Source organism: Coregonus clupeaformis, unplaced genomic scaffold, assembly GCF_020615455.1.
Source record: "Coregonus clupeaformis isolate EN_2021a unplaced genomic scaffold, ASM2061545v1 scaf0021, whole genome shotgun sequence".
Lineage (NCBI taxonomy): Eukaryota > Metazoa > Chordata > Actinopteri > Salmoniformes > Salmonidae > Coregonus > Coregonus clupeaformis.
Genome location: NW_025533476.1, coordinates 1,233,490 through 1,245,632, shown reverse-complemented (window position 1 = coordinate 1,245,632; position 12,143 = coordinate 1,233,490). Strand labels below are relative to the sequence as shown.

Sequence of the window (12,143 nt, the reverse complement as noted above, 5' to 3'; positions counted from 1 at the left end):
TACTGATGGTAGGCTTTGTTACTTTGGTCCCAGCTCTCTGCAGGTCATTCACTAGGTCCCCCGTGTGGTTCTGGGATTTTTGCTCACCGTTCTTGTGATAATTTTGACCCCACGGGGTGAGATCTTGCGTGGAGCCCCAGATCGAGGGAGATTATCAGTGGTCTTGTATGTCTTCCATTTCCTAATAATTGCTCCCACAGTTGATTTCTTCAAACCAAGCTGCTTACCTATTGCAGATTCAGTTTTCCCAGCCTGGTGCAGGTCTACAATTTTGTTTCTGGTGTCCTTTGACAGCTCTTTGGTCTTGGCCATAGTGGAGTTTGGAGTGTGACTGTTTGAGGTTGTGGACAGGTGTCTTTTATACTGATAACAAGTTCAAACAGGTGCCATTAATACAGGTTACGAGTGGAGGACAGAGGAGCCTCTTAAAGAAGAAGTTACAGGTCTGTGAGAGCCAGAAATCTTGCTTGTTTGTAGGTGACCAAATACTTATTTTCCACCATAATTTGCAAATAAATTCATAAAAAATCCTACAATGTGATTTTCTGGATTTTTTTTCTCAATTTGTCTGTCATAGTTGACGTGTACCTATGATGAAAATTACAGGCCTCTCTCATATTTTTAAGTGGGAGAACTTGCACAATTGGTGGCTGACTAAATAATTTTTTTCCCCACTGTATATTTATATAGCACAATTCATACATCGAAGCAATTCAATGTGCTTTACAAAGATGTTTATCAAAAATAATGAAAACATCATAATAATAAAAATACAAAAAAAAAAAAAAAAAATTGAAAAATGGGATAAAAACATATGAAGCTATGAGGCTAAACAGTGTGGTTAAGTTTAAGTGCTCAGTCGTAGGCACGTGAAAAGAAAAGTGTTTTTAACCTGGATTTAAAAATGGATACGTTTGGGGCACATCTAAGGTCTTCTGGTTGTTTATTCCAGTTGTGTACAGCATAAGTGCTAAATGCAGCTTCTCCATGTTTAGTTTGGGCTCTGGGCTCTACTAGCTGACCTGTGTTCATGGATCTAAGAGCCCTGCTCGGTTTATATTCTTCAAACATATCAGACATGTACTCGGGTCCTAAACCATTCAAAGATTTATAAACTAAAAGCACCACTTTGAAACCAATTCTGTAACTGACTGGAAGCCAATGTAAAGATTTAAGAACCGGAGTGATGTGCTCCGTTCTCTTGGTCCTGGTTAACATTCTAGCAGCTGCATTCTGAATGAGCTGCAGCTTTTTTACAGTCTTTTTCGGGAGTCCTGTTAAGAGGCCATTACAGTTGTCAACCCTACTAGAGATAAAAGCATTGATGAGCTTCTCTTGATCTTTTTGGGACACCAAGCCTTTGATTCTGGCTATATTTTTTAGATGATAGAATGCTGTTTTGGTGACCGCTTTGATATGACTGTTAAATGTGAGGTCTGAGTCTATCAGAATACCAAGATTACGAACTTGATCACTGGTTTTAAGGACCCGAGAATCCAGCTCTTTACTAATACTTTTTTTTTTTTTTTTTTGCCAAACACAATAATCTCAGTTTTATCTTGGTTTAATTGTAGACAATTTTGGTTCATCCAGGTATTTATGTGCTCTATACAGTGACACAGAGAGTCTATTGAGCTGTTGTCATACGGTTCGAGTCATATATATTTGAGTATCATCAGCATAGCTGTGGTAGTTAATGTTGTTGTTCTGTAAAATTTGGCCCAGAGGTAGCATATAGAGATTAAACAGAATCGGTCCGAGAACTGATCCCTGTCGAACTCCGCATGTCATAGCCACCCTATCAGATTCATGATTACCAATGGTGACAAAGTAACTCCGGCCATCTAGATAAGATCTAAACCAATCAAGGACTGTCCCGGAGAGTCCTACCCACTTTTCCAGCCTATCTATAAGTGTTCCATGATCGACAGTGTCAAATGCTGCACTGAGATCTAATAGAACCAGAACTGTTACTTTATCAGAATCAGTATTCAGCCGTATATCATTTAAAACTTTAATAAGGGCTGTTTCAGTACTGTGGTGAGGTCGGAAACCTGACTGAAATTTGTCTAAGAGACCGCATGAGGTCACAAAATTGCTGAGTTGATTGAAGACAACCTTCTCAATGATCTTGGCTATAAAAGGGAGATTTGATACAGGTCTATAGTTGTTAATTATAGATGCATACAGTGTTCTCTTTTTTAATAGAGGCTTAATGGCAGCTGTTTTTAGAGACGTTGGGAAAATGCCTGATTGCAGAGAGCTATTAACTATTTGCTGTAAGTCCATTGTTATAGAGTTTTTAAAAAATGTAAAAGTCTGATGGCAGTGTCTCGAGACAGCAAGTGGAAGCTTTAAGATGTCGAACTGTTTCTTCTAGGGATTATTGATCAATTGTATTAAAATGCGACATAATAACCAAGTTATGTCTTGGTGGTCGTGGTAACGGTACAGAGTCCTTTTTAGTCTGAGCAGTTTTGATGGTCCGTCTTATACTTATAATTTTTTCACTAAAGAAACACGAAACACGCAAATTCATTACATTTCACAGTGGACATTAGTTCTGATGGTATCTGCTTTATTGGGTTTGTAAGCTTGTCGACCATGACAAATAGAGTGCGGGTATTGTTGATATTCTTGTTGATCATTCCCGATAAATGTTGCTGTCTGGCCCTGCGTAACTCATTGTTGAAGCTACCAAGGCTTTGTTTATAGATGTCATAGTGAATTTGAAGTTTAGTTTTCCTCCACTTATGTTCTGCTTTCCTACATTCTCTTTTCAGGGCGCTTATAATCATGGTGGTTCTCCATGGTGTTTTCTGTTTGCTCATAGTTTTCTTTACCTTTACCGGTGCAACACGATCCATGACATTCAATATTTTGGCATTAAAATTATCCAGGAGTACATCAACTGACTCACCACTTATTATTGGAGAGATAGCTATGGCTTCCATAAACTGAGCATTGGTACTCTCATTAATGTACCTTTTCTTAACAGAAACTGAGTTTACTGGAACATTCGGGGTGATAAGTGATTCAAAAAAGACACAGAAATGATCAGACATGGCCATGTCTTTAACCATGACAGAGGAAATATCGAGACCTTTAGAGATAACCAGATCTAAAATGTGTTCTTGAGTGTGTGTGCGCTCTTTCACATGTTGAGTGAGATCAAAAGTGTCAAGTAGTGCAAAAAGTTATTTGGCATTATGATATATAAATTAAAATATATACAGGTTAAAAGTTATGACTAAATGTTCCACCCTTAAATATAGTTGTGAAATGTTCTTGTTTTAAGTATGATTAGTACTTTCTTAGTAGTGACTAATTATTACACTCCGAAACTGTGTGAGATGTGTTAGAATCTACTACCTGGTAATGTGTGAGTGTAGGACCAGTAAAGATTATGACATTGTGCTACTATTTAGCAATGTGAGTAAGAGTTAGGCCAGACAACAAAGGACAAGGAGAACTGTCTACAGGCAACTGAGAAACCAAGATAACTGAGGAATTTTGGGAGGAGAGAAACTGTTAGGCTTGGAAGAGTGTGTGTGTGTGTGTGTACTGATAGTCAGGAGAGCAGTTTTAAAGTGGAAAACTACAGCCCGCCTACAGAGCGGAGGGATTTTCGTATGACGTGTGCATATAAGAATATTGTATGACCATTTTGTGGCAGAATTCTCAATGAATAAATCTCTGACTATGCAGACCGGGACTCTGTCCGTTTCTTGATTTTGGGAGACGCACAGAGACACTGAAATAGTTAGTTAAATAATTCACATAACAGCTTGGTCCTTCTGAGCCGGAATCCAATACCTGCCTCTGTCATTCCAGGTAATTCTGAAAACTGTCGACGGGCGATTAATACATTCGTAAATAGAAAGTCCTGCCCTTTGACATTAAGGGTTAAGACAGGCCAGAGGACACCTGATTAATGACAGAGACGGTGACGGAATCCAAACCTACATTGAATCTCGGCTGCAAGGATTAGGTCAGTAGTCTTTATTCATTACTTGGTGAAATTGATTTGAGAACTTGCTAAAATATAGACTGAGGGTAACGTCATAATTTAAAGTAGCAAATTGATCAATGCGTAGCCATTTTAAGGTAGCCAATTTAAGGTTGTAGCCGGTAGCCGATTTAAGGTTGTAGCCAATTTAAGGTTGGTGGGTCCGTAACGATTCACGGTAATAGGCCATTATCAAAAGAAACTACCTGTATTCAGAGAACCTGTAGTAGATTATAGAACAGTAATGTTCAACAAATAATCCGGGTTGGAGAAATACAGTGAAAGTAATGTGTGAAGAGAAGGTTAAGATAGAGTAGGTCTGCTCATCTCGTACGGGTGAATGGTTAGCTTGAGCGGCTGTGAGTCATTCAGTGATTCATTTAAGCACGAGTGGCTGCTTATCTGTGTGGGTGATCAGACAACAAAAATAAATCCTGTAAATAATAGCCTTTTCTTTGTGGAGAAAGTGTAAGGAAAGGGACTATGTTTAAGGTCGTTTGAAGCTTCTAAAAGCTGGTGGAGAAAGGGCTTGCCCAATCTCGCATTAGGAAAGAGAATAATTAATGTTATGTGGATATACATTTACCAACTGAGTGGAAAATTCACATTACTAGGAGGGGTATGAGGAATCCTGTTGGAGGAACAGGTCACGTGTACCGGTTTGATCATATGACGTCTATGCATTGTATTTTGGTCAATCTTTCAGGGTGTGTTTTGGACATTATATTTGGAAACTTTAGAGGTGATGTAGGATTGTAATAAAATTGACTACAGTAAAATAATAACTGGGATAGGGTTAACATTCCAAATTTGGACCCTTTGATAGAATACAAAATTCCTGTATGTTGTAAAAATAGTAATTAAGCGCGTTTGAGAACAACATTGTGTGAATGTGGAATGAGAGTGGTATAATGGTATAAATGAGTCGCACTCTGAAGTTTGAATGATGAGATATAGAGGTGTGTATGACAATTGTATATAAGTTTGAATAATAAGCTTTTCATGTAATGATATCTTGGAGTTTCGTACAACACTGCCTGTCAATAGAATACAAGAATTATGGAGTCCAGGGATAGAATAAATCTCCATTATGTGACCAGGTGGAGGGAGAGGTACAGTGGGGAAAAAAAGTATTTAGTCAGCCACCAATTGTGCAAGTTCTCCCACTTAAAAAGATGAGAGAGGCCTGTAATTTTCATCATAGGTACACGTCAACTATGACAGACAAAATGAGGAAAAATAATCCAGAAAATCACATTGTAGGATTTTTAATGAATTTATTTGCAAATTATGGTGGAAAATAAGTATTTGGTCAATAACAAAATTTTCTCAATACTTTGTTATATACCCTTTGTTGGCAATGACACAGGTCAAACGTTTTCTGTAATTCTTCACAAGGTTTTCACACACTGTTGCTGGTATTTTGGCCCATTCCTCCATGCAGATCACCTCTAGAGCAGTGATGTTTTGGGGCTGTCGCTGGGCAACACAGACTTTCAACTCCTTCCAAAGATTTTCTATGGGGTTGAGATCTGGAGACTGGCTAGGCCACTCCAGGACCTTGAAATGCTTCTTACGAAGCCACTCCTTCGTTGCCCGGGCAACGAAGGAGTGACGTTGTGTCTGTTGCCTCACACAGACACAACGTCACCTCAACATCTGTCTCTCATCATGGCATGTACAGACTCTAAGTCCCAAATGGCACTCCCTTTGACCAACGCATATAGACCCATGGGGCTCTGGTCAAAGGGAGTGTAGTATGTAGGGATTAGGGTGCCATTTGGGACTGTCTTAAAGAATGTCACTGTCATAAACATCCAACCTGTATTGACTCACTGTGGCCGTAGCTAAACCTGCATTGACTCACTGTGGCCGTAGCTAAACCTGTATTGACTCACTGTGGCCGTAGCTAAACCTGCATTGACTCACTGTGGCCGTAGCTAAACCTGCATTGACTCACTGTGGCTGTAGTAGCTAACAGGGTGTAGTAACATCAGTCAGTGGTGTGTTTTCTGTTCTCTTCAGATAAACAGAGAGCTCTGGTGGTGTTGAACAAACCAGTCTGGCAGCAGCGGTACAGTCCAAATTACAGGCCTCTCTCATCTTTTTAAGTGGGAGAACTTGCACAATTGGTGGCTGACTAAATACTTTTTTTCCCCACTGTATGGTTTTGAGGGACGTCTGGACGCAGACAAACTTGAATCCATGGTAAAACAGATGCAGAAGGTGTGTAAAGGTATGAGTCAGGAGATGAGAGAGTAGGAGGGGGCCAGTACCCACTGATAGCCTTACCTAATCTATTGGCAGGGAATGAAGGGGCCCCAGCAACCTTAGATGTATACAGTAATAATAATAACAATATGCCATTTAGCAGACATGCCATGAACACAGAGGACGTGGCCAGAGCGGTAGAAGGAATGACCCACCCCAAAACAGGAATAGTAAGGTTTGGGCTGCCGTTAGAGGGCAGTGGGTTTCAGGGGATGCCCAGAGGGCACTTTTGCCATGGGCCGATCACGGAGAGTATGTTGGGAAAATAACTGAATTGTGTAATAGCCTCAGAAAACATTACCATCGTCATGCAGACTTCTCTAAAGCACATGAGTGTAAACAAGAGGATAGTGAGACTGTCAGCCAGTACTTAGAGAGAGTTAAAGATGTGTTTAACGCAAACAGTGGCATACCCAAGCCAGACCAGAGACAGGGGAATGATACGCCCTACCATCAGCAATTAAAAATATAGCGTTCCTCAGTGGAATGAGACCAGAGATAAGCAGGACCATTAAAAATATTTTGATAGGGTGGAGAATGGCACAGCAACACTGATTGAGGTGAAAAAAATATGCAGTTTACCAAGAGCAGATTGGGAGAGAAAAAGAGGAGTAAGAGAGACCTTAAGGGAGTGCCAACTCTCGGGGAGATAGTGAGGCCAGAAACAAAGGGGCAGTGTCCTGGAAATCACAGTCTGTTTTGTTTTTTTCAGTTCTGCTGGGAGTATATTTGATGGTGGGGATTTGTGTTGAATGAGAGGCTAGAGACTTCATAAAATAATAATTGGAATAATAATTATATATTAACTTGCTCACCCAAACGTAGACATACGTCATGGGTGAGACATAATTAATATAATATTGTACAAAGCCAATTTAGGGTTTCCATTAAGGAACGTCAATCACTACATTGGATATTAATACTATGGAGATAAATTCAATATATTCTGGTCAACTACGGCATGTGTTATTTGTAGCCTACTTAGAAAGGACAGTTACCTACAGTATATCTGCTGTATTCTAAACAATGACAGATTGGGGGTTTCATAAGAGGTGGCTATAATTTTAGTTGATAACAGAGTTAATTAGATTTGAGAAATGTTGAAAATTAATGTTAGATGGAAAGTCAGCAACAGAGGATAGAGATTGTACAGGGTTTCCTGTGTGAAAAAAATAATAGAAATTGGGTGATGAGAAATGTTGAATTGCATTGTTTAAGCAAGAATGGTATTAAATTCATGCTTTCTAGTTATGTGTATGCAAATATGTTATTCGTTTTTGGTGGTGTGTGGATAGAATTTACTAATGCCAGGATTTAGTAAACGAAGCAGAGAGATGTAGTGAGAGCAGTGGAAGGGATACCCCACCCTAAGACGGGGGTACACCAGTTCAGAAGAGATATGGAAGGGCTGACCGCCAGCTTCAAGCTGAATACAGGGGAACTAGAGAGGGCAGTCAGACATAGTGTTGAAGGACTGGGCGGCAGTAAGGGGAAACTGGGTTCCCGGGGATGGGAATGCACAGGTCCTAGAGTGGGCAGAAGGAGGGGAGATAAATTGGCACAACTCTGTGATAATCTGAGAGAATATTATCACAGACATGCCGACTTCTCCAAAGTCCATGAGTGTAAACAGGGAGACAGTGAGACTATTAGTCAATACCTAGGAGAGAAGAGAGGTTACGGTAGCAAAGACAGACAAGAAGGAAACGGTAATAGTGGAGACAGGAGTGAGTGGAAGTGTTACAATTGTGACAAAACGGGACATTTTGCTAGAGAATGTGAGGAACCGTGTAGTTACTGTGCAAGGAAAGGGCACCAGTTAAGAAACTGTAGGCAGAAGGGGAAGAGAGAAATCAGGAGTCCTCATGACCTGGCTATTTTGGTTTGTTGTTTTTTAATTGGGGTTTTCAAATTAAAAACAACACACCTAGTATGCTGTTTATAAAGCCTTGTTATTTAGATTTTAGGGGGTTTTCAACAGGTCAAAGGTGATAAGTCTTAAAGGAGCACACACAGTGAATTTTATGAAGTTTTTCGGTTTTGACTGAGTTTAAGGTATGCATGATTTCTTATGAGAATAAATGTCATGAGGACTTAATGAACACTTGGGATAAGTAACATTTATGAAATATTTAGAATCATGGTAATGTTTAGTATACTATGGGATGGAACAGTTCGTTGAATGATTTCAATTGCCTCTGAACTCTGTTTTGACTTTCTGGTGTTAATTAGTCATCCACACTGGTAATTCTAAAGGCATGAGAGGAGGACTTTAAGATAGTTTATTTTACCAAGTTGAGGGTAATTTATAATACTGTGAAAAGTGTGAAGAAGATTAGAATTTGTAATAATATATATGATTTGAACCATAAAATAACAGAAGAGAGAGAGAGCTTTCCCTGAATGAGGGATACCTGTTGCTAGTCAATTGTACTAATCTTGGATTACTTTTACGGGATAGAAGTAAGTTGAGGTATTATCAAATGTTGTAATTTAAATTTCATTTTTATTATGCTTTAATAAACAACAAGTTGGTATTTGAAACTACATTAATGCAATGAGCTGCAGTAATCAGAGGAAGGCACAATCTAATACGAAACAGCTATTACCTAGATCATTGATTTAGTAATGAGATCAGGAAGATAGTACTAATAGGAAGCTGGATAGGAGAATTTAGGATAGGGACTAGCTGTCCAGAAATAGATGAAGAAGGATGATAAATTACCAATATTACCTACGTGATTGTTTAGGTAGGTGGTAATATTGACACATGGGCAGTGACATGTGTCAAGAGGGGGGATGATGGTAGATGGTAGGATTAAAGATCAGTAGTCGAAGGAGAGGACTAAATACTTTTTTTAAATTTATTTTTTTAGATACAGTCTAGAAAGAGAATACTAATGTGAACTGTATGATTAGAGAGGGGTTAAGGAAAACACACAGGAGAGCAGGAAGAAATGGGGTACAATGTATACCGATAGTATTAACTACAATCAGGAGAACTCCATATAAAGATGGGTTATTGCCATTGGAGAAGGGATTTGGTAGTCCATACAGAATGCCCGAGTTAGGAGGACCGGAGCAGGCAGAAATAGAAATTGAGAGCACCCTAGCAGAACACGTGAGAAGGTAGTTTATTAACCACACCTGTATGTCAGAGGTTTTGTGCCCCACAGGTGAACTAAAGGAGAAGGTGACACACTCTTTCTAACCAGGTGACTGGGTGTGGATCCAATCCTTAAAGAAGAAAAACTGGAAGCAGCCCCGTTGGGAAGGTCCATATCAGGTCCTGTTGGTGATGGCCTTCGCTGTAAGAATTGCGGAAAGATCCACCTGGGTGCATGTCACACACTGTAAAAAGGTAAACCCAGCTACACCTGACGAACAAACACAGAGTTAGGAGAAAGAACCGATCACCACTAGGGCTCGGGGGTTGGCTCCTTAACGAAGATTCCCTTACCCTGTCTGATCATCCCTGTGTGAGTTCAATAGAAGGTAAAGCAATGGGTTGGCCTCTGGCGTCTGACATGTTCTCAGGGCGAGGGTGGGGATTCACAGGTCTCCTGATGGTAGGTAGCTGTCTGACGTGTGTCTGTTTAGGAGTCCCAGCGACAGAGACGGCATGGCAGAAGAGGCGAAGAGACTAGCAGGCTACGCTGCGGTGGATAACCATGTTCAGAACAACCAGGTAGTTGGAGTGGGCAGTGGATCCACCATCGTGTATGCTGTAGACAGACTAGCGGAGAGAGTTCGTCAGGAGAAGCTCAACATAGTGTGTGTCCCCACCTCCTTCCAGACTTGTCAGTTGATTCTGCAGCGTGGTCTGACCCTGTCTGATCTGGATAGAAACCCAGAGCTGGACGTGGCCATTGACGGGGCAGACGAGGTGGATGCAGCTCTCACACTCATCAAAGGAGGAGGAGGCTGTCTGACTCAGGAGAAGATCGTAGCCGGCTGCGCCAAACACTTCATCGTCATCGCTGACTTTAAGAAGGACTCCTCGGCCCTGGGCCAGCAGTGGAAGAAGGGTGTTCCTATAGAAGTGATCCCTATGGCCTACATCCCTGTATCCAGGGCTATAGCCAAGCAGTTCGGAGGGGAGGCAGTGCTCCGCATGGCCATCAGTAAAGCTGGTCCGGTGGTAACAGACAACAGTAACTTCCTTCTGGACTGGAAGTTTGAACACACTCACAACTGGAAGGAGATTAATACAGCTATAAAGATGATACCAGGTGTGGTAGAGACAGGTCTGTTTGTGGGGATGACAGAGAGGGTGTACTTTGGGATGGAGGATGGTAGTGTTCGTATCAGAGACCCCCCAGTCAACTGACCAGAGCCCTGCTCCAGCACCACCTGGAACCAACCACCATCAACCATCTCATCTCAACCACAAGTGCCCTAATATTCTATATCCGACTGATCTGACGGACTCCGACTGTGATTGGTGTAAAAATAGTCACCTGTAGTTTTGCCTCACACAGACACAACGTCACCTCAACATCTGTCTCTCATCATGGCATGTACAGACTCTAAGTCCCAAATGGCACTCCCTTTGACCAACGCATATAGACCCATGGGGCTCTGGTCAAAGGGAGTGTAGTATGTAGGGATTAGGGTGCCATTTGGGACTGTCTTAAAGAATGTCACTGTCATAAACATCCAACCTGTATTGACTCACTGTGGCCGTAGCTAAACCTGCATTGACTCACTGTGGCCGTAGCTAAACCTGTATTGACTCACTGTGGCCGTAGCTAAACCTGCATTGACTCACTGTGGCTGTAGCTAAACCTGCATTGACTCACTGTGGCTGTAGTAGCTAACAGGGTGTAGTAACATCAGTCAGTGGTGTGTTTTCTGTTCTCTTCAGATAAACAGAGAGCTCTGGTGGTTTTGAACAAACCAGTCTGGCAGCAGCGGTACAGTCCAAAGACTAAACCTCCTGAATGGTACCCTATCCCCTTTATAGCGCAATAGTTTTGACCCTATGGGGCACACTGACACCAATGGGCCCTTGTCAAACGTAGTGCACTAAAATAGGGATTATGGTGCCATTTTGACCACTAGCCTGAACATCTGCTCTGTTTCTACTGAGAACTGTCTAACTGGTGTTGTCTGTGTCCCAGATCTGTCTCTAGTAGCCTGGTCCCAGATCTGTCTCTAGTAGCCTGGTCCCAGATCTGTCTCTAGTAGCCTGGTCCCAGATCTGTCTCTAGTAGCCTGGTCCCAGATCTGTCTTTAGTAGCCTGGTCCCAGATCTGTCTCTAGTAGCCTGGTCCCAGATCTGTCTGGATGGCCCAAACAGACTTTCTCTCAGGCTGTGTCTCTGTTTGTCTAGTTGTTGCACATCGTTTCCGTTCATTGCTCAAGCCAGCCTTGTGGCATTCTCTTACCTAATACCAAAGTTGCAGGGTCTGGATTCACAAAACATTTCTTAAGGTTTTCAAAATCCAGACTCAATTTATGGCTCACCTAGTCTCAACCTGCTTCCAAACAGCAGTACAGGGGAAGGGGGGGGATAATGCACCAAATGTAACTATTGAACGGCCATGCATGTCCCCATCTGTAGCCTATTGGCTGTCTTGACTGAGTCTGCTTCTGGCACCAATAACATCCCTTCTCCTTCTATAGCAGCTCCTTTATTGGTCACTTAGCAGGATGTTACAGTTTAGCACCAGCTCTGTCTAACTATCTATACCTTTCAGTGCCAATACGACTGCGATGACAATTTGTAAGTCGCTCTGGATAAGAGCGTCTGCTAAATGACAAAATGTAAAAATGTAAATGATTGTGGGGGCCATATTCCTAGCACACTCAAACCCTCCTGATCTGCCAGAAGTAGTAGTTAACCTAACACAAGTTGATA

The 12,143-nt window shown here is 41.5% G+C and overlaps 2 protein-coding genes and 1 long non-coding RNA gene across 4 annotated transcripts in view; 1 reads left to right on the top strand and 2 right to left on the bottom strand.

The window, feature by feature from the left end:
* Window positions 1-12,143, bottom strand: part of adcy8 (adenylate cyclase 8 (brain)) — a 246,172-nt gene that overhangs the window by 176,361 nt on the left and 57,668 nt on the right. The gene's annotated exons all lie outside the window — the stretch shown is intronic.
* LOC123483089 lies at window positions 5,741-11,082 on the bottom strand. Its single transcript, XR_006658061.1, has 3 exons — window positions 10,945-11,082; window positions 5,863-5,955; window positions 5,741-5,831 (listed from the first exon to the last, which is right to left on the bottom strand). It is a non-coding gene; the product is annotated as an uncharacterized LOC123483089 (long non-coding RNA).
* LOC121534864 (ribose-5-phosphate isomerase-like) lies at window positions 9,871-10,626 on the top strand. Its single transcript, XM_041841462.1, has one exon. The coding sequence runs from the start codon at window positions 9,903-9,905 to the stop codon at window positions 10,608-10,610; it is 708 nt and encodes a 235-aa protein (XP_041697396.1). The 5' UTR covers window positions 9,871-9,902; the 3' UTR covers window positions 10,611-10,626.